The following is an 18,601-nucleotide window of genomic DNA, read 5'->3' as shown; positions in this document are numbered from 1 at the left end:
TTTGCCCCCTCCCGAAATCTCAAGCAGGCTGTTCCAGACACCTGGAGACAGCCAGAGCCAAAAATAGCAGCTTAACCCTACCAGACGCTGCTGCTGCCTGTCCCTACAGCCACAGGGCAGGAGGGGGGTACACACTGCGCCCCTGCCCACCGACACACAGGCCAGGCTCAGGTCAGAGGACGCTCTGGCTTGTGGGCACTGGACTTGGGTCCTGGCTGCACTGCTGCCCACACCACTGAAAACAAGACCTACAAGGGAGAATGCGGAAGGGGTGTGACCTGACCAGGCAGAGAATAGTTGGCATAGTTTTATCCATTTTTAATTAAAAGAGAACTATAAAACTTCAAGCCTTGCAACACACCACCAAATAAATGCTGCCTGTGAAGTTATGTTGTGCTGGAAAATACCGGTTTCCTGATCATCTCTAAGGAAGCTCGAAATTATCATGGGATTTTTGATATTTTCCTTCTGTCTGCAGACCCTTCAGACTACCTAGCTCAGGCAAGTGGCCTGAATTCCACACCTGAAGAAAGAGCTGTGCCTTCCTTCCCAGTCAGGGAGCACCGGGGATGGGGTCTGCTCCAGCACGCGTCAGGGGAGACGCACGTCACCCCACCGCTCCCGAGGAGCCACCCGAGAGCTGCACAAGGAGAGCACAACTCAAAGGCTCTTAACCAGCACTGGTTTCCCAGCTGCCAAGGACACACCAAGATGGAAATTAGGACGTTTCAGTTTGTGTATTTCAGCATCACTCAGTTCCATCTGAACCCCCCGCTGACCACAACACACTGCCATCACTGGGGACGGGCTGGAGCTTAAGCCTCACCCTGACAGTTTCCCTTCCAACAACTCACGAAAACCCACCCACCCCTCCCAGGCAAACCCCCCTTCCCTGCCCTCCCCACTCTGCACACACTGATACTACCAAAATACCCCTCCTGATTCATGGCAAACGAAACCAGAGTTTGCTAAAGGATGCATTTACTGTTACCTTCAGGCACACTGGAAGCACAGCTCACCTCACTCACCTGAGGGGACAGCACCATACCTGATCACGTCTGGTTCTGGGCCTTCGTTCTTATACGATGCCTGAAGTTGTTTCTGTCGTGTGAGAAGCTCATCCACCAAATTCTGCCTCCTGTCTCCCTCCAGCTGCGTGCTGACGACACTTGGTTAAGGAACAAACTTAAAAACACTGAAAACCTTTCATTTCAGCATATAAAAAAATGACCTTTTATGCATTCTTAAAATAAATCAGAGCTTCTGATCAAAATTAACCAGGGTAACTGTTTTCATTCAAGAAAAAGCTCCAACACAGGTTTCCAAATGAAACCTGCTGGTCTTCCAAATGTGTTTCTGAAGTTTATGTATCTGAAAGAAACAGTTCAATGCAGTGACCAGAGATGTGACCTTCCCATCACCATCTCAAAGCAGTAAGAGAACTGGAAGGCCACTTATGGCCACATTAGCCTAAGTACCAAAAAAAGCATTTCCCCCTCCAAAATCCACCATAGTTCTTCTGTTGATCGCCCAGCAATCCTGTCTGGCTGATCTCTGCTCTGACACTGACAACATACCACAGCACCGCAGGGGTTAAGCCCAGGGAAGGCTGAGTCTTCTCATAAGTGAAGTGCCAAGGCAGGCGGGGGGGGCATCTGTATCCTGGGGTGCATCCAGCCCTGCACAGCTGGTCCAGAGGGGGATTATCCCGTTCTGCCCTGCACTGGGAGGGCCTCACCTCCAGTCCTGCGGGCAGTTTTGGGTGCCACAGGACAAGAGGAACACAAAACTATCAGAGTGTCTGGAGGAGGGCAGTGAGGATGGGGAAGGGTGTAGAGGGGAAGTCTTCCGAGGAGAGGCTGAAAGCCCTGGGGTTGTTCAGCCTGGAGAACAGGAGGCTGAGGGGAGACCTCATGGGGTCTGCAGAGGGGAACGAAGGGGCAGTGCTGATCTCTCTCCTCTCTTTGGGGACCAGGGATAGAACCCAAGGGAACAGCATGAAGCTGCACCAGGGGAGGTTTAGACTGGGTATCAGGAAGAGGTTCTGTACTGAGAGGGGGGTCAGGCACTGGGCACAGGCTCCCCAGGGAAGGGGTCACAGCCCCGAGCTGGGCTGAGGGAAAGAAGCATCTGGATAATGTGCTCAGTGCCAGCTCTGACTGGGCTGGTCCTGTGTGGAGTCAGGAGTTGGGCTCCATGGTCCTTGCGGGTCCCTGTCAGCTCAGGAGATCCTGTGATTCAGAAGCACCCTACAAGAAAAGGGTTCTGTACAAATGGGACAGGCCCAAACAGAACCGAGCTTCCAAAATCAGCACTGCACGGCAGGCTCAGAACACAGAGCAAGTGAGCAGCTCCGGCCAAGGGACCAGCAAACAACTAAAACACTGACTCTGAGCATGCTTCCATTTGCAGCTCATCAGCAGCACACCCCACAGCCACCGATGCAGCAGGAACACAAGTCACACCATGTCTCAGGAAGGTGGCCTGAAGTGCTGCAGCTCCCACAAGGGACATGTGTTTGCAGTTTAAATCAATCTCAGTGACACTCTGAAGGACTTTAACTCCCTGGCAAGTACTCTTGGGAAGATGATGCAATAGCTGAACTGATCTGGGGATGGATTTTGCCATAGCAGCAGCATTCACCTGCTCCCAAGTACTCCCTGACAGGAAAGCTTCACACCAGCCATCCCTCAGAAGGCATTTCCGTCACATCACACTGGAAATTAAACACTCATTCATTAAATCCGACTGCTGCTGGATAGACAGATGTTACCTCTTTGACTCCTTGAGCCTGAGTCCCCCAGCAGAGGGAGAGAGCAGCCAACCCAAGCCCGGCCACTGGGTAACCCTGTGATTTCTACAGCATACCCTAAAGCATTTTGCCCTCATTCCAAAGCCACAGCTGCTCCTTAGGTCACCCCACATCAGGCCAGCCACGCTCCCACCCGCACCCTGGAAAGCTTCACCCCGCCTTGCTGCAAGCACTGCCAGCCCTGCAGCCAGCAGCCCAGCCAAGTGTTCTGCCAGGGGAGCGATCAGGGAGCGCAGCGAGGTGGCGGCAGCTCACAGATCACCCAGACCAGCTTGTTAGGCTTCCCCGACAAAGGAGAAAGCCTTGTGCCCGCTGCTGCCCAGGCTCCCAACTCCTCCTGTGCTGCAGCTAAAGTACTAAACTAATTAAATAGTAAATGGCAGCATGTCTGTCCTAGTGACAAAGCCTTCTAAAAAGGGAATGAGGAAAAAACCACAACTGTGTGGCAGAGCCATTACAGCATGTTTTCCCACTGCCTCCCAACACAGAAAGGTCAGCGAGCTGATGTTTACGCAGATACATCTGGTGTGTTGATACAGCCCGAAGCAGCAAGTCCTTCAGCTGATCGATCTTCTCCCGGAGATTCTGCAACGACGACCTGATAACCACGTTGAGCTGAAAGGGGAAAAAAAGAGATTTTATGATCTTTTTTCCAATCTGTTTGCATTAAATTTAATACTTCTCCATACAAGTGACATAATATTTAACTTCAGCTGTACTGGTGTGAAGGACTCCATCCTAAACCCAGCACCACAACAGGAACGGATGCAGTTAACTGCTCTGGACTGCTTAGAAAACCCTAGCAGGGTTTGGGTTGGAATGGACCATAAATAGTACTGGTTTTGCAAACAAGCCCAATGCATGAATGCTCTTTAATATGAACGGCTTTCTTTCAAGTCTTTATAAACACCCTCCTTTATATGGGCAAAGTATTTTAGCACATTTCAATATTTTCAGTTAGCTTTCCAGTTCTTTCCTCTGATCTCTAATACAAACACAGGCGCCAGGTTTCTTTCCCAGCTCACAGGACTGGGGGGCAGGTTGCTGCAGGTTCAGACACCCCCTCCGCCAAACTCTTCCAGAATTTAAACTAGAGATCCCAAAGAAATCCAGGCTTCCTCCATGTCCCTCCTCAGCAGCAGCTCTGACTCCCGACCCTCTCACCACTGTCCTGTCCAAGATCCAGACTCATCTGTTCTTACTAAAAGCACAGTTAGATCACTCACATTCTTCTTGCTCCGAGCAAGCTGGAGGTTTGTGGGAATCATCCTCCTCTCTCCCCTGCCCTTCCCAAGTTAGGCTGACATTACCCTCTGAGTTTTTCCTCCTTAAAGGTTATTTCTTTTCATTCCAGTGATGTAGAACATACTAGGAAAAAACACCATAACTGCAATTAACTATGCAAGGCATCCTCATTAAGACCTTACGCGCTTCTTGTTCACAAGACCCCAGCCCTGCGGTGGGCCGTGACAGTTTGCAACCTCAGACGCTCTGTGAGATGAGCTGGGAACAGCAGAGGGGTGTTTGCTTTGCCTCTCACAGCTGCATTCTCAAAGACACAGAGGAAGGAGTCTCACTGCGCAGCTGCCACCCTGAAAGGGTCCTGCCTACAGCTGAACAGCCCAGGGATTGGGCCAGAGCTCCCAAAAAAAATCACCTGAGAGCACCTGAAGTGCAGGTGTTTCTGACTCAAAGAGACGTGCTCTCAAACACTGCCGAATCCAGTGCCAGAAAGCAGCCAGGCCCCCACCGCAGCAGCCCGGAGAGCACGCGGCCGAGCGGGCCACCTTCCGACCTGAAGCCACCACACGCTGGGGCCCCAAAGCTGGGACGGGTGTAAATGACTGCAGCAAGGTTCAAGCTGCTGCCCAGCCTCCAGCCCTCCAGCGGGGTTGCAAAAAGGTCTTTTCCTTTCACAGGGACAGCTCCCACGCTCTGTGCAGACGGAGAACCCAGAACGCTGCTGTTCTGGGCTGATCACATGCAAAGCACGAGGAGGGGACATGAAGGTCACCTAACGCCCGGGCTCCCTCCAGCCCTCTGCCCAGAGCCTGCAGTGCTGGAACAGGTGTCACTTCTGTTCACAGAAACAAGGAACCAATGGACATTTTAAGATTGGTTCAAGTGAGAGCGACCATTTCCCACCCTGGAAATCTTTGCTGCCTGGAAATCTGCCTCTGCAGGTTGGGCTTGGGGTGTTTTTCTCCATTTTAAGCCCCACGCTCCGTGGTTTTGCTCAGTGATAAGGCTTTTTTTAGCCACGCTAGGGGCAAAACACCATAAAGATAAAAACTTGATGACATTCTCCCCACCAGCCAAAAGCTGTACAAAGACTTTCTCTCCATTAAAACATCCAGGAGCCACAGACTGGACGACTGCTCAGCCGTGGATTTCTCAACAGGCACTTCTGTTGTGAAAACAACCCTCTCATTGTTGGGAGACTTGTTTATAGTCGAATCGAACACCAGCAAATATTCATCTTTAACTGCTAGTGGATTAAAGGGAAACTGCACTTGGAAAACACAGGGCATGGAACTAATTATTTTATGAAGAAATAAGTCAACTGCGTAATGTTTCCATAAAACACAGAGAGTTACGGTACAAGAAAGGCTTCAAACAACATTAATCCAACAATTTGTTGGGGTTTTGGGGAACACATCACAGACTGCAATGATGCCAGCAGAGAACTTTGTCCTCTATAAACACAGGTGGAGAAAGCAGTACTTTTTTTGTTAGTCTTCTACTGCTTGGGCATGTATCTGTACTGTCTCTCTAACAGCAGGAGTTCCATCACCACCGCTCCACACCCCTCAATTCTACAGCTAGAGGAAGTATTTTGCTCAAATCACACTTACTTGGGCCTTCTGAAATAGCTGTTCATGCCAAACTTGAGTCCTTCATTAGAAAGCCCAGGCCCTGGTACAAAGCCTACAAAGTCGTTCTCAACCCTGCTTCAAAGGAGGCATTTCTGAAACTGTGTTTTCCTTTGAAAGCTGCCAGCACAGAGAGCAGCAAAAGAAAACTCACATCACATACCCCCTGTAAGGAGGGACAAAGCTTACAGAATAAATAAGCAGTGATTTAATGATGCAAATCACACATGACGAACTCAAAGACTTGCATGCTTTTCATTCTAATGCAGTCAAGGGGGAAGGTAACAGCACAAGCCCTGGGGTGCCCCATCAAGCAGGCTCCTACGCCTCTCCAAGGCAAGGGCTACAAGGCTTTTAGTCCCAAAGGCAGCAGTGGCCAGAGCAGCTTTTTATTTTCTGTTTCAAAGAGGAAGCAGGTGGGGATGGTGGGGAAATGGAGGATATATTCCTGGGGAAGCTCTAGCTTCTGCTTCTCATTCATATTTAACTCTGGGCTTGTATTTAGTTAGACATGTAGTTAAAAAAGGCCACTGCAGCAAGGAAACAAGCCAGGCTTGTGGGGGAAAAAAAGCTGTTTACACAGAAAAGGAAAGAGAGAGGCTGCTGCACACCCTGACATCACCTCGCTTCGGGATCTCTGGGAACAGCTCTGCAGCCCTGAGCAGTCAGGCGCGAGGGCTCAGCCCTGTCTCAGCTTCTTCTCTGTTCATAAAACCAGCACTAAGGCACAATTCAGAGCTTTGCCCCTGCTCAACCCGAGATTATTCCTCGCAGTGCTGGGAAAGCTGCTGCTCACTTAGAAACCACGTCCTTGCTTCCTTTACAGAAGCCCTAAAGAACACAACTGCTAGCATGAAGCTCCTGCCACCAAGCAGAACTTGTTGCTGACAGTGCCCAGCTGAAGCAGGGGGTGGGTAAAGGGGTGAGGCATTTAAATCCTGGTTCAGCGTTAAACCACCAGCAGCTTGATGTGTCTGGGCAGCTGAGTCCTGGGTTCCCAGCCATGGTGCATGCCACACCACAAACCCAGGACTCACAGCTGCCCAGACAGAATCACAGTGTCACTGGGTGGGAAAAGGTCTTTGAGATCATCAAGTCCAACCATTCCCATCCTCTACTAACCCACATCCCTGAGCACCTCATCTACCTGTCTGTTAAACAGACCCAGAGTCAGTGACCCAGCCCCCTGCCTGGGCAGCCTGTGCCAGCACCTGAGAGCCCTTTTGGGGAAGAACTTTTCCCTCACATCTGAGCTGACGCTGCCCTGAGCCGCATCGATCTCCCGCTCATTTAACCAGGGTGGATAAAAGCAAACCATACCTTTACAATATACCTGTGCACAGATACATGAACAGAAATAAATGGGCACCGGCAGGCCCCAGGGCAGAGACATACCTTGGCTGAGCTCTCCCCGTTCCTCTGGCACCGGTTACGCTCCTGGATCTTCTCGGCGATCTCCTGGGCCGCCTGGCAAGCGGCGCCGTGTAGCGAGAGCCTGCGGGAGAGAGGCGGCAGCTCAGCCCCGGCCTGCGCGCCCACCCCGGCCTCCGCCCCGGCCTTCCCCTCGCCCCGCTCCCGCGGCCTGGCGGGCGGCCAGCCGCGCAGGAAGAGCCGCTCCCGGGACGCTCGGTAACGGGTGACCCGCCCCCACCCGCCAAGGCCCCGCGAGAGGCCCGGCGCTGCGCGGCTACCGGGCAGGGGGAGGCCCGGGCCCGCACCAGGCCCAACACCCTCTTCCGGCGGGCCCCGGTGCGGGGGGGGTTGGGGGGGAGGAGGGCGGCACGCCCAGCCCGGGGGAGCCGCGCCCGGAGCCGCCCGGCCCGGAGCTCACCAGGGGTCCGGAGCCATCGCCGCGCCCACCCGGAAGAGCGCGGCGCTTCCGCCCCGGGTCAGCTGGCGACGGCACCCGCCGAGGTCCAAACCCCGCCACACGCAGGCGCGAGGAGCTCGGGCGTAGATGTGCTGAGGGCGAGGAGGGGCGGGGCGGGGCGGGGTGCGGCGCCGTGCGGTGCAGGACAGTGCGGGACGCACACGCGCACGGGGCGGGGGGTGCAGTCGAGGGACGGGGTGCAGGAGGGAGGGGTGCAGAGTGCGGAGCCGCAGCTGTCCCCAGCCCTGTCCTGGCCCCCCGCTCGGCCTCCGCGGTGGGGCCCTGCCCTAGCAGGGGTCCGGGCGCTGCCGTGCCCCCCCCCCCCCCCCCCGCCCCCCCCGGACGCTCCCCAGCGCTTCCCGGCGCGGAGCGGGGATGGGGCTGCCGCCAGCCCCGAGCTGGGGCGCTGGGTGCGGGGGCTGAGCCCTCCCCGGCACGCGGCACTGGAAGCCCTCGCCCCCTCGCCCCCTCATCCCCAGCCGCCTCCGCCGCTGCCCAGGTCCCTTCGGTGCCGCAGGGACCCTGCAGCCAGACCCCCGTGGGAGCCTGTGTCATCTCCTGTGGCGCCGCCGGGACCCCCGGGCGGGGGGGGGATTCTTCAGCTGCGCAGCGTCACAGCAGCAGCAGGCAGGGCCGGTGACCAAGCAGCTGCTGTGATGCTGGACCGTGTGGACAGTGTCAATATTTTGGCAGCGAAGGGCTCTGCGGTGACCAGGTCTTGGTTACCAGCCCATGCCCAAGCCCAGAGCTGTCCCCACACCTAATCTGCCACGACTTGGCCTCTCCTCTTTTTTTTGGGTGCTACTGATGATGTGAATCAGTGCAGATACAGACACCGGTGCTCAGCCGGGGCTGGGGTGGCTTTCGAATGAGGAGCCAGAGGACAGGGCTGCAGTGGACAGGCTCAGACGGCTGCTCTTGAGACGGGCGCTCAGGACCTTGAAGCCACAGCTGAGCACGACCCACGTGTCCCATCGTGGGCATGAAGCGAAGGGGCATGGGGAGGCTCAGGGCAGCCCTCTGGTGCAGGCTCTGTCCCTGGGGTGACAGCTTTTCATCCCCCCTCGCAGGCAGTCAGCATGAAACATTCATGGCCTCCAGCTGCGCTGCTCGTCCGGAGCCGCCGCGCTCTCTACATATTTCATTTCTTCGTGATTAAAAACACATGAAGTGATGATCCATTCTGCACCGTTCCCTGATTCACTTCCATCTCCTGTCTCGGCGCAGCGCAGAGCATCTGCCTGGGAGCAGGCAGGTGGATGGAGGGGTTGTGGGGGGATTCAGTGCTGCTTCAGTCTGGCAGGGAGAGGCATCTGCTGTCCTAGAAAAGCAAAGAAGGCAGCCAGTGGGGTCCTGAGCAAAGGCAGCAGGACCCACAGCTCTTAGAGCCTGGGCAAAAGGGTTTCAGCTTGAGAGAGAGTAAGTGACCCCCGGGACTAAGAACCGGACCGGGGGCTGGTGTGGGGACCCAGAGCAGCCCCAGGAGTGGAGCTAAATCTGTCACGAGCCCCTTGGGATGCAGCATGTGGAGCAGAGCTGTGCTCTGGGTGCAGCATAGGAGCCTCCTGAGGGCAGCGGCCCCTCACCTCCCCCCACTCAGCACAGCCCCTCGCTCCACTTCCTCAGGCTCCCAGCTTGCCGGGAGCAAAGGGAGGAGAGGGACGACAAGACAGCTGTGCCACCCTGTCAGATTTTGGCACATCACGGAGGAGGTGCTCCGTGCAGAAAGGAGAAGGTCTGCTGAGGGACCGCTCTCGCTCCCCAGTAGATGCCCAGGGATGTGCTGCTGGTGCGGGCAGTGCCTGCGACCCGCAGGCAGGGCGGCACGGAAGGATGGACCTGCAGTGACATCATCGCAGGAGAAAACAAGACAGGTTTTGAAGGGAAAAAACATAATCTGAAAGAGATTTCAGGTGCCTGTAAAAACAGCTGCTTTGAAGGGCAGCCTGAGCTGAGAGTTCTCCAGTTCGTGATGTGGGATCAGCGTGATGCTGCTGGGAGCATCTCTGGGTCCTGTTCCTCCAGCTCTGTTCCTGCTGCTAAAGGCCACACACAGTTTGTGATTCTACAGTTCAGAGACAGTCAGCCCGTAACGACCAGTCCAAGGGGCCAACGGGAAATGCTGACACACCACGACTGTGCCCGCGCCAATCGCGTTCTGTGCTCCCGCCTGTGTGTGCAGGGGGTGCTGTGGGGTGCACATCTGCACCGCCCCGAATTTCCCCTGGCAGTTTTACTGGCTGGTGCTGAGGAGGTGCTGCAAGCACGGGCAGCACAGCCCTGGCGCCCCCAGCCCCGAAAAGCATCCCGAAGGGTGGTGTCACTTGCAGGAGGGTGTCGCTCAGTCCTCACAGCCCCACTCTCCCTTGTTGCCTGGTTCCTGGCACTCGCTGCTCACGTGTTTTCTCTTTCTGACTGCCCCCGGGACCATCCAGCGGGAAGCGGTTGGGAACCCACTCGCTGTGTTGATGTTTCCTTCACTCAAGGACGGGCGATTGCCACAGCGGGCGGGCGGCTCTGTCCCTCCCTCGTCCCTGCAGCACCCTCCCTGGCTTGTGACGCCGGCGAAGGGAGCGAGCCCCAGCACAGGAAAATGAAGGTTATCCTGGGCAAAAAAGCAAAGGCTGAGTTAACGGTCATGTTGCTGGTTTGATGGCTATCTCACCCCATGGGGTGTTTACAGCCCCCCTCCCCGGCCTCGGTGCAGAATTGGGGCAGGACGGGACGATGCAGGCACGGGAGCTGCTCCACCCCTTGCCCTATTTACACCAAATATCACTCCTGTGCCAGCAGCCTGGCACTCGCCTTAAAAGCCACAGCAGGTGACGGAGGCCAAGGGGACACAGTAGTCGGGCGTTCCGGGGCCCAGGAACATGCTGCAGGTGGGGCTCAGCCTGCCCCGCTCCCCCGGGGGGGCGGCTGGCGGCTTCCCCGTGGCCGAAGATGTGGCCGAGGATGAAACCATGGGCACCGGGCAAGGTGAGTGAGCTGCAGCCAGGCACAGCCGCGTATCTGGCGCCAGGGAAGATGCAGCAGGCTCTTGCTTGTGCTGTGGCCACGTCCACCATGGGAGGGGGGGTGAAGACCCTAATTTCCTTCCCTGGCACCCCCGGCATGTCCTGGGGCAGGCAGAGCTGGAGTCACCACCCAGCACCCTGGGCCAGGGCACCAGCAGCCTGGTGGGCGTGGACTGATGCCCCGCAGCACTTCGGGCAGGGCAGCACCCTCCTGATGTGGGCAGCTGCAAGGACAGTTTGGGGAACACGGGTGCTGCCAGCCCTGCACCAACCCTGCAGTTCATTTTACCTGGTTTCTCTGGCTAGAACCTGCATGACCGTGCTGGGGGTCTGTCAGTGACCCCCTCCGAAATGTGCCGGCCTGCTGGCTGGCATTAATCCCAGCACTTACTGTTCCACCTCCACAAAGCAGGGAGTGGGGCTCAGCAGCAGCCGGTTAGAACTGATGCCCTGTCCCTGACCCAGAGCCAAACCTGATCTGCTGGTCTGAGCTGTGCCGAACTGGGGGAGCCAGAGCCAGAGCCGGACTCAGCCGGGGAGCAGCCGGGGCACCCGCACTCCTCCTGCGGCACACGGGGCCGGGACTGTCCTGTCCCCACGCGTCCCCCTGGGGCCAAAGCAGTGAGAATTTGCTCCACGCAAATCCCCACTCATCCCCCAGCCCAAACGAGCACATCCAAGGTGAGCACATCCAAGGTAAGCACATCAGAGAATTAATGCGTGTGCTAATCAACTTTATCCCTGCCAATTAACCACCACCAGCACAACTCACCCATGTGGAGACAAGGCAGGTCTGGGAGCTGAGCTCTCTCGCAGGCCCAGGAAATGCGGCTCGCTTCTCTCTAGGAGGAGCTCCAGCTCTGCTCTTACCAGCACAGGGCTGGCGGCTGGAGCAGGAGCCTACCCCCAGGGTCCTCCGGGGACCTTCTGTCTCCAGGGGGCATCCCAGATCATATAATCATGGAATCACTTGGGCTGGAAGAGACCTTTACGACCATCGAGTCCAACCACAGCCTATCCCTGCCCAGCCCACCTCTAGACCGTATCCTCAAGCACAGATGCTCACCAGTCACTGTGTGTAGTCCCCTGGATGGGGTTTCTCCAAGTGCATGGGGACATGTGGGAAACAGGGACCCTTTCGCACCCCGCAAACCATCCTTGTGCCCTTGGCGAGCCACTCCCACTGCAGCACCTTCTCCTTCCACCTTCCCTGCAGTCCTGGGCAGCTGGAGGGGCTGGCAGACTGTTGCAGGAGGCTTTGGCAGGAGGCAGTAAGGGAGAGTGTACGCCTGCGCCCAGCCCTGCCCGCTCCGTCGACGCTTGGTCCTGGGCTGCCAAACCCCGGCAGGACGTTGCTCTGTCCTTGGGAGGGACACGATGCAAATGGTCCCTCTAAGCCTCAGCATCGCTTGGTCTCCCGCTGCCCAGGAGGTCCCCCGGTCCTGTGAGAGCAATACAAACAGCTCCAAACAGGCAAAGCCTCCTGAAAACCTCCCTTTGCTGGGGGGATAATGTATAATGAGCTACAAGAAGTCACTGTAAGACTTAGAAACACCATCAACCAGGGTGAAATGCTGTCAACCAGGGTGGTGAAGGGTCTAAAATAAAAGATCTTTGTCCTGCAGAGATGTTTGGCTCATCCCCGGTCACTGTTGTGATCACATCTGAGGCTGACACTTGGGACATTGATGACACCTCTTGCCTGGGCTGTGGACAGTTTGTGGATTGGGACAGGATGCCAGACCCAGAGCAGCAGGCACGTGTTCCCCGAGACATCCTCAGCAAGCCACCGAAGGAGCTGAAGAAGCTGGCAAGAGAAGGCTACTGGGCAGCAAGTCGCACTCTGAGAGCTCAGGTGTACCACCAGCTCATCCAGCAGGTCTCCTGCCGGCTTGTCACCCCGGATGCTCTTGTCTACAGGGACGTGGCAAGCCGGCTCTTCGGGAAGGCAAGCGTGAGCTCCCACCCTTTGCCCGAGTTCCTGGAAGGATGCTCCATGCCCACGTACTGCCTCAACCTGGAAGGTGTCACCGCCTTGAAGAAGATCCTCATCTGTATCGGCAACCTGTTCCCCGACATAACCTACAGCCCCATCCTCCCCTCTCTGGTGGCTCTGCTGCTGCACTACAGCGAAGACGAAGCTCAGTGCTTTGAGAACATCTCTCGCCTCATCGCCAGCAATGCTCACCACACCAGCTACATCGACCAGTCCTTCCTGGCCCACCAGGCCTCCTGCATGACTTTTGGGGATCTGGCCAACAAACACTGCCCATCAGCTCACAAACTCATAGCCAGTACCTCTGAGAACGTCTTTGAGGTCTATTCCGAATGGTTATCGTGGCTCTTTCACGACCTCCCCTTCAATTATGCCATCCGTGTCTTTGACGTCTACCTGCTGGAGGGGCAGAAGGTCCTCTACCGCATCGCTCTGGCCTTGCTGAAGCAGTACAGGCTCTCGGTGATCTCTGCTGAGCTGGAGGGGACCGACATCAAGGCAGATCTGCAGGCTTTCATGCAGAACATTGCTGAGCACGTGACTGTTGACAAACTCCTAGAGAGAGCCTTTGGCATCCGGCTCTTCTCCCGCAAGGAAATCTGGCTTCTCCAGATGGCCAACAGGAAGGCGTTAATGGAGAGGGGCATAACCATGGTGCAGGGCAGGTAAGGAGACCTCGCTGTTTGCCAGCTCTTGGGACCGAGTGGACAAACCATGAGGCAGAGTGAAGATACAGCATGGGGACCTTCGGGTGCCTCCCTTGGCTTTGGCTGTGCAGGGGGCCCCACAGCGCCTTGTGGGGGGACCTGTTAGAAAGCCTTACAGTTAGGGCTGGTGATGATAACAGCAAGCTCATGATGCAAAAAGCATGACAAAACCTGATGCATGGGGGATGCACCCCCAGAAGCAGACAGGCACCCCCTGGTTTGGCAGTAATGGGCGTCCTCCCTCACACAGGCAGTCCTTCCACCTGGCCGTGGACATGCAGAACTTCAGCTCCAGCATTGTCACAGCTCAGGAGATGCGCATCATCTGGTCCTGGATCCCCGAGCGCTTCTCCCTCTTCCCCCCACTGCTGCTCTTCTCCACCTCGGAAGATGGCTGCAGCCTCCAGAGGTACAGCGTCACCTGCCTATCGGGTCAGGTCTGGGGGGGTGAGCCAGGGATAAGACTGGGTAGAGGTCAGCGGTGCTGAAAGGAACAGCATGTAGTGTCCAGGGTTACATCTGATGTCTCCTGGGGACTCTGCCCGTTAGGGCCCCAAGCTCGCCCACACCCAGGCTCTCTGTGGCTCGCTGCTCTGGGGTCTCAGACGCCCCTGGGCCCAGCCACCTCCTTCATCTCCACAGGTTTTATACGTGCTGTGAAGGCTGCGAACCCACGGTGCTGCTCTTAAAAACAACGGAGGGGGAGGTAAGTGCTTCCCAGGCACAGAAGCGGGGGCTCCGCTGGTGCCGATGTGGGGAGGGGGACAGGGTGGTTCACCCCATCTCTCCTTCTTGGAGCAGGCAAGGGACTGCGTGGTCCCCTTCCTGTCTTTCCCTGGGGTCTGTCCTGGCTCCCAGGAGAGAACAAAGTGCACCCCCAGCACCAAGAGCCCCCTTAAACATGGGCTGGTCTGGGGGGAGGCAGAGGAGGAATTGGGGAGGTGCAGAGAGGCCACAAGCGATACTCTCACTGCATACACAGACCAAGTCCTGATACCCTTACTAAGCAGACTTTCCTGAAGTCAGCAGATGCTTTGCCTGAGCCAGGACTTGCTTTCCATGCATTAAATATCAGCACCTCTGATTTCAAGAGCAGCCACAACAGGGAAACAGAAGAAGTAAGGACAGCTTCTACAGTATTTGAAAGTAATGAAATAACTGCAAAAGCCCGAGCCAGCCCTCTGCCCAGGGACTCCAAGAGCGGCTTATAAACCCGTATTTTATCTCTCCACTCTCCATCAAACAGTAGAGGCAAGTTCTGTAAATCATCCAGACACCCCAAAGATTTATTGAGCCACCAGCCCCGATTTCCCCAGCCTGACATTTCAGTGTGGTGCAGAGATAAACTCCCTGCCACCCCCCGGGCCTTGTGCAGACAAGGTGACTTAAAAAACCATGTTTCCTACATGTTTGAGCTCCTTTTATTCCTCAGTTAGCACCAAAGACAGGCGGGAGCTCCCACTGTGTCCTCTCCAGCCATGGCCAAGCCAAGGGTGTCCACACCAGGGACCCCACCTGACCATGAGTGGAAGAATCCCTGCAACTGGTTAAAAGCCTTGTAGGTAAAACTGAGTCTCTGCCATTTCAAACCACATTTTCTGTACAATCTCATGAAAAAGGTGACCGCCTCACCACCATCCAGGGTCCAGCTGAGGCCAAGGGACGGGACCCCTGCCTGTGATACTATTCCTGTGATGCTTTGAGCCACAGTTATTCCCTTCCATCACCAGGACCTGGATTTGGTCTGGGGTAGGGGGGAGGTAGCTTGACCTCCCAGCACACAGCTCACTGCAAATGCTTCTGCTGCAAAACAGCAGCACGCCAAATCTCCCCGAGCTCCCCCTTAGGCTGACTGGACCCCGGTCCAGAGCTGTGGTGAGCTGCCGGTGCAGGGTCTAGGGTGGTGTAGCAGACTTGGGGTCTCCCATACTCAGAGCGACCCCGGCTCCTGCGATGGCGGCGCTCCCGGGGCGCTGCCCGCTGACAGCTCCCCGCGCTCTCTCCTCAAGGTGTGCGGCGCGTTCCTCTCCTCGGACTGGAGCGAAAGGAAAAAGAGCGGGGCAACATCGGGCTTTTTCGGGACAGGGGAGTGCTTCGTGTTCACCGTAAGTCACCTTCTGTTTCTGGGTTTAAGCACATGGGTTTGTCTGTTAATTCTTTCTCCTTTACCCCCCTGACATCTCAGGGCACCGTGCCACCACGCTGTTCCCTCACCAATGGTCCCACTGCTGCCTGTTGGCTCTGGGAGGTGGCAGAAGCACAGAAACTGCTGTGCTGGATCAGAGAAAATGGAGAACAAACTCCTGCCTGGGGTGAGCTGACTCACCCGGGCTCTGAGGCAACACACAATAACCCCATGTGGGTCTGGGAGCATTCCCCCCAGGATGGTGGCATGCATGGCAGGGAGGGTTTCTGCCCTGTTTGCTCAGGGCAGCTCCTGAAAGGGGCATTCCCAAATCAGCCCATCATCCCTGCAGTGGGAGCAGGTCCAAGAGATCCTGGGGGCAGAGTCCAGCATCCATCTGCTATCCCACCGGTGTCCATCCAGCAACCATCCAGCACTGTGGGCAGGGTGGGTTTGCCTGTTTAGGCAGTGACTGGTGAAGGCAAATCCAATTTCTCAGCCACAGCCACCTCTGGAGCAGCCCAGGCACACCCAGGATGCCCTGTCCCTTCCCTGCCCCAGGTCTAGACCTAGCACGCAATGTTTGGCCCTCAACACGCCTGGCAAGGCAGCATCGCCTTACCCCAGTGATGGAGAGATGCCCCAAAGGACAGGGCTCACCCCGTTTCTCCTGATTTCCAGGTGCGCCCCGAGACAGAGAGGTACGAGTGGGTGTTCATCAAGAGGCCAGAGCTGGCCAAAGCTGTGCCACACTCACGCCAGCGGTCGCCTTCCCCCTCTCCTGCATCCCTCCTCGGCTCCTCCCCGGACAGACGTGGCACCAGCTCGAACCATCTTGCCGTGCCCATGCCACAGAGGAAAGGCCGTCTCTCCCCGTTTCTGGCCATCAGGCATTTCCTTCTGCCTTCCAAAACAGCCTCCATGTTCATGTCCGGCTCACGGGAAGGGATCATCATCGGTAATTACCAAGTGGCTGGGCACCCACCTGCCAACACACCGGCACAGCGACACCCTGCTGCCTCGGCTGAAAAAGGCTCTACTCCAGATTAAAATCTGAGCCATCTGGAGGCAAAGACCCCCTGGTTTAGGGTAGGAACTTAAAGTCAGGGGAGATGAAGTCATCCCTCTCCTCCACAAATCAGTGGGGGAGTGCAAAGCTGCACAAGGGCAAGTATGCTCCTTCCACGAGCCCAAACCTCCGGCACGTCCCTCCCCAGACCCTGCCTGGCACAGGGTGGAGGGGAGATGCAGCCCAAGGAAGGGCTGGGCACAGTCTCCCAGAGCTGGGGGGGAATCTTTGTGCCCCACCAGTGCCAGGGTGGGTTTGGCAGAGGACAGGGCAAGGCCTGCAGCACAGCCGCTGCCACTCCCTCAGCACCCAGGAGTGGGATCAGGGCAAGCCCATCTGCAGGAGAGCAAGGAGCTTTCCTTGTGCTCCAGATCTCCGAGCAGGTTCCTAACTCAGCTCAGCTCATGCTGCCAGACAGCTCTTGGGAAGAAGCTGTGCCTCCGCGATGGCAAAGGCGGCTCCAGGCATCCCAGCCCAGCCCTGGGAGGGCAGATCCTGACCGACTTGCTTGTTTTGCAGGTGGCGGGGGAGGCCAAGCTCTGTCCCTCGACGCCAGCCTGCTCTGGGGGCGCACAGAGCACTGTGAGACCTTCGACAACCCTCCGCTCTGCCAGGAGAACTTCAAGGTGCAGCTCCTGGAAGTGTGGGGCTTTCAGAATGCCTAGGTCACGCGGGGGACAGCCCCTCGCCACGCTGCCCATGCAGACGTGTCCCCCTCACCGTGCTGGCCATCGCCCCGGCCTGCTTGCTGCAGGCCCCTGTGCTCACTGTCCTCCCCTCCACGGTCAGCCATCGTGGTGGTGTGGGGAGAGGGTGAGGCAGTGCCAGGAACAGGACATAGGCACTGCCTTCAGGGACATTTGAGGTCCTCCTCTGCAGTTTAGACCCAGCCCACTCCACCCAGTCAGTCCCAGTTTAGGATGCTGGTGGTAAGGCGAGCCCGTACCATGTTTCTCACACCTCCCAGGCTCATTTGCAGCTTGGGGCCCAAAGGGGAACCAGCAGTACTGCAGCACGGGCAAGTTTAATAGGAATTTTGAGCCCAGGCAAAGCCCTACACTGAGGCACCAAGCTCACCAGAAACACTCCAGACCCTTCCCCGCAGCCCCAAGCCCGGCACCACCCTTCAAGCCCATTCAGGCTTTGGCTGGGACAGAGCTCATTCTCTACCCAGCAGCCAGTGCTGTGCTTTGGGTGGGACTAAAGCTGAGAACATGCCAATGTTTTAGCTGTTGCCAAGCAGCCAAAGACTTTTCAGCTTCTCATACTGCCCTGCAAAGGAGAGGGTGGGAGCCCAGGAAGGTGGTGGGGGGCACGCCAGGAGAGGTGACCCCAGCTGCCCAAGGGGATGTCCCATATTGTATTGGTGTCATGCTGCACATGTAACTGGGGGGCTGGCTGGGAGATGGTTTGGCTCAAGAACTAGTTGAGAATCAGCTTCAGGTTGTGAGTGATTGTGCTGTGCATCGTTTGGTTTGTGCATTAGTAGTAGTAGTACTAGTAGTAATATTACTATTCTCTCCCTTTTCTGTCCTATTAAACTGTCTTTATCTCACCCCACAAGTTTTACCTGGTGGGTTTGGTCCCCTTGACTCCCTCCCCCATTCCACTGGGGGCAGCGAGTGAACAGCTGTGCTGTTCTGGCTGTGGGCTGGGTTACACTGGGACAGCACCATATGCCAAATTTTCTGGGCTCTGTGGGTTACCAGGACTCCCCCAGGCTCACACAACGTGAGAGGCTCTTCAGGCCCATGGTGGAAACTGCGATTAGCAGAGAGCCCTACCCAGTGTTTATGCACCGGCAGGCAGGAAGAACCCCCAGCTGTGCACCTGCCTTCTCATTTTTGGATTAAACTGGCGATCTATATTCACCACCAAGGGCTGAAGTCAGACTATGAGCAGTGAATACGTATGAGCCTTAACCAATGTGCCCTGAGTATCCGGGGTCAGGACAGCGGGGGACGGGCAATTCTAAAACATTAAATGAGATGTGCAGCTCGGTCAGACAAGGCAACCCTCACGGAGGGTTGCAGGCCACACAGATAGCATTCCGGCTGCAGCATGAGAACTCCCACATCCAAATATACTTTCCATTGTGATTTTTATCATTTTCCACATGCTCCACTTCTTGA

At 56.5% G+C, this 18,601-nt stretch overlaps 2 protein-coding genes across 2 annotated transcripts in view; one reads left to right on the top strand and one right to left on the bottom strand.

The window, feature by feature from the left end:
* Positions 1 to 7,533, bottom strand: part of STX8 (syntaxin 8) — a gene marked incomplete at its 5' end in the record, with an annotated part of 78,763 nt that extends 71,230 nt beyond the window's left edge. The window contains 4 exons of the mRNA XM_084273702.1: positions 1,049 to 1,159; positions 3,333 to 3,427; positions 7,081 to 7,372; positions 7,517 to 7,533. Coding sequence (XP_084129828.1) covers positions 1,049 to 1,159; positions 3,333 to 3,427; positions 7,081 to 7,372; positions 7,517 to 7,533 — 515 coding nt within the window. The remainder of the gene's footprint in view (positions 1 to 1,048; positions 1,160 to 3,332; positions 3,428 to 7,080; positions 7,373 to 7,516) is intronic.
* A 2,895-nt stretch (positions 7,534 to 10,428) lies between these two features.
* On the top strand, positions 10,429 to 17,134 carry LOC311199361 (TBC1 domain family member 24-like; the record flags this gene model as incomplete). Its single annotated transcript, XM_084273446.1, has 7 exons — positions 10,429 to 10,534; positions 12,198 to 13,233; positions 13,526 to 13,684; positions 13,918 to 13,981; positions 15,285 to 15,380; positions 16,082 to 16,358; positions 16,989 to 17,134. 7 exons carry the CDS (start codon positions 10,429 to 10,431, stop codon positions 17,132 to 17,134), a joined length of 1,884 nt encoding a protein of 627 aa, XP_084129572.1.
* Positions 17,135 to 18,601: the final 1,467 nt, after the last annotated feature.

This window comes from Gallinula chloropus, assembly GCF_964237585.1.
Source record: "Gallinula chloropus genome assembly, chromosome: 20".
NCBI classification, from domain to species: domain Eukaryota; kingdom Metazoa; phylum Chordata; class Aves; order Gruiformes; family Rallidae; genus Gallinula; species Gallinula chloropus.
This window is presented reverse-complemented; position numbering and strand designations above follow the sequence as displayed.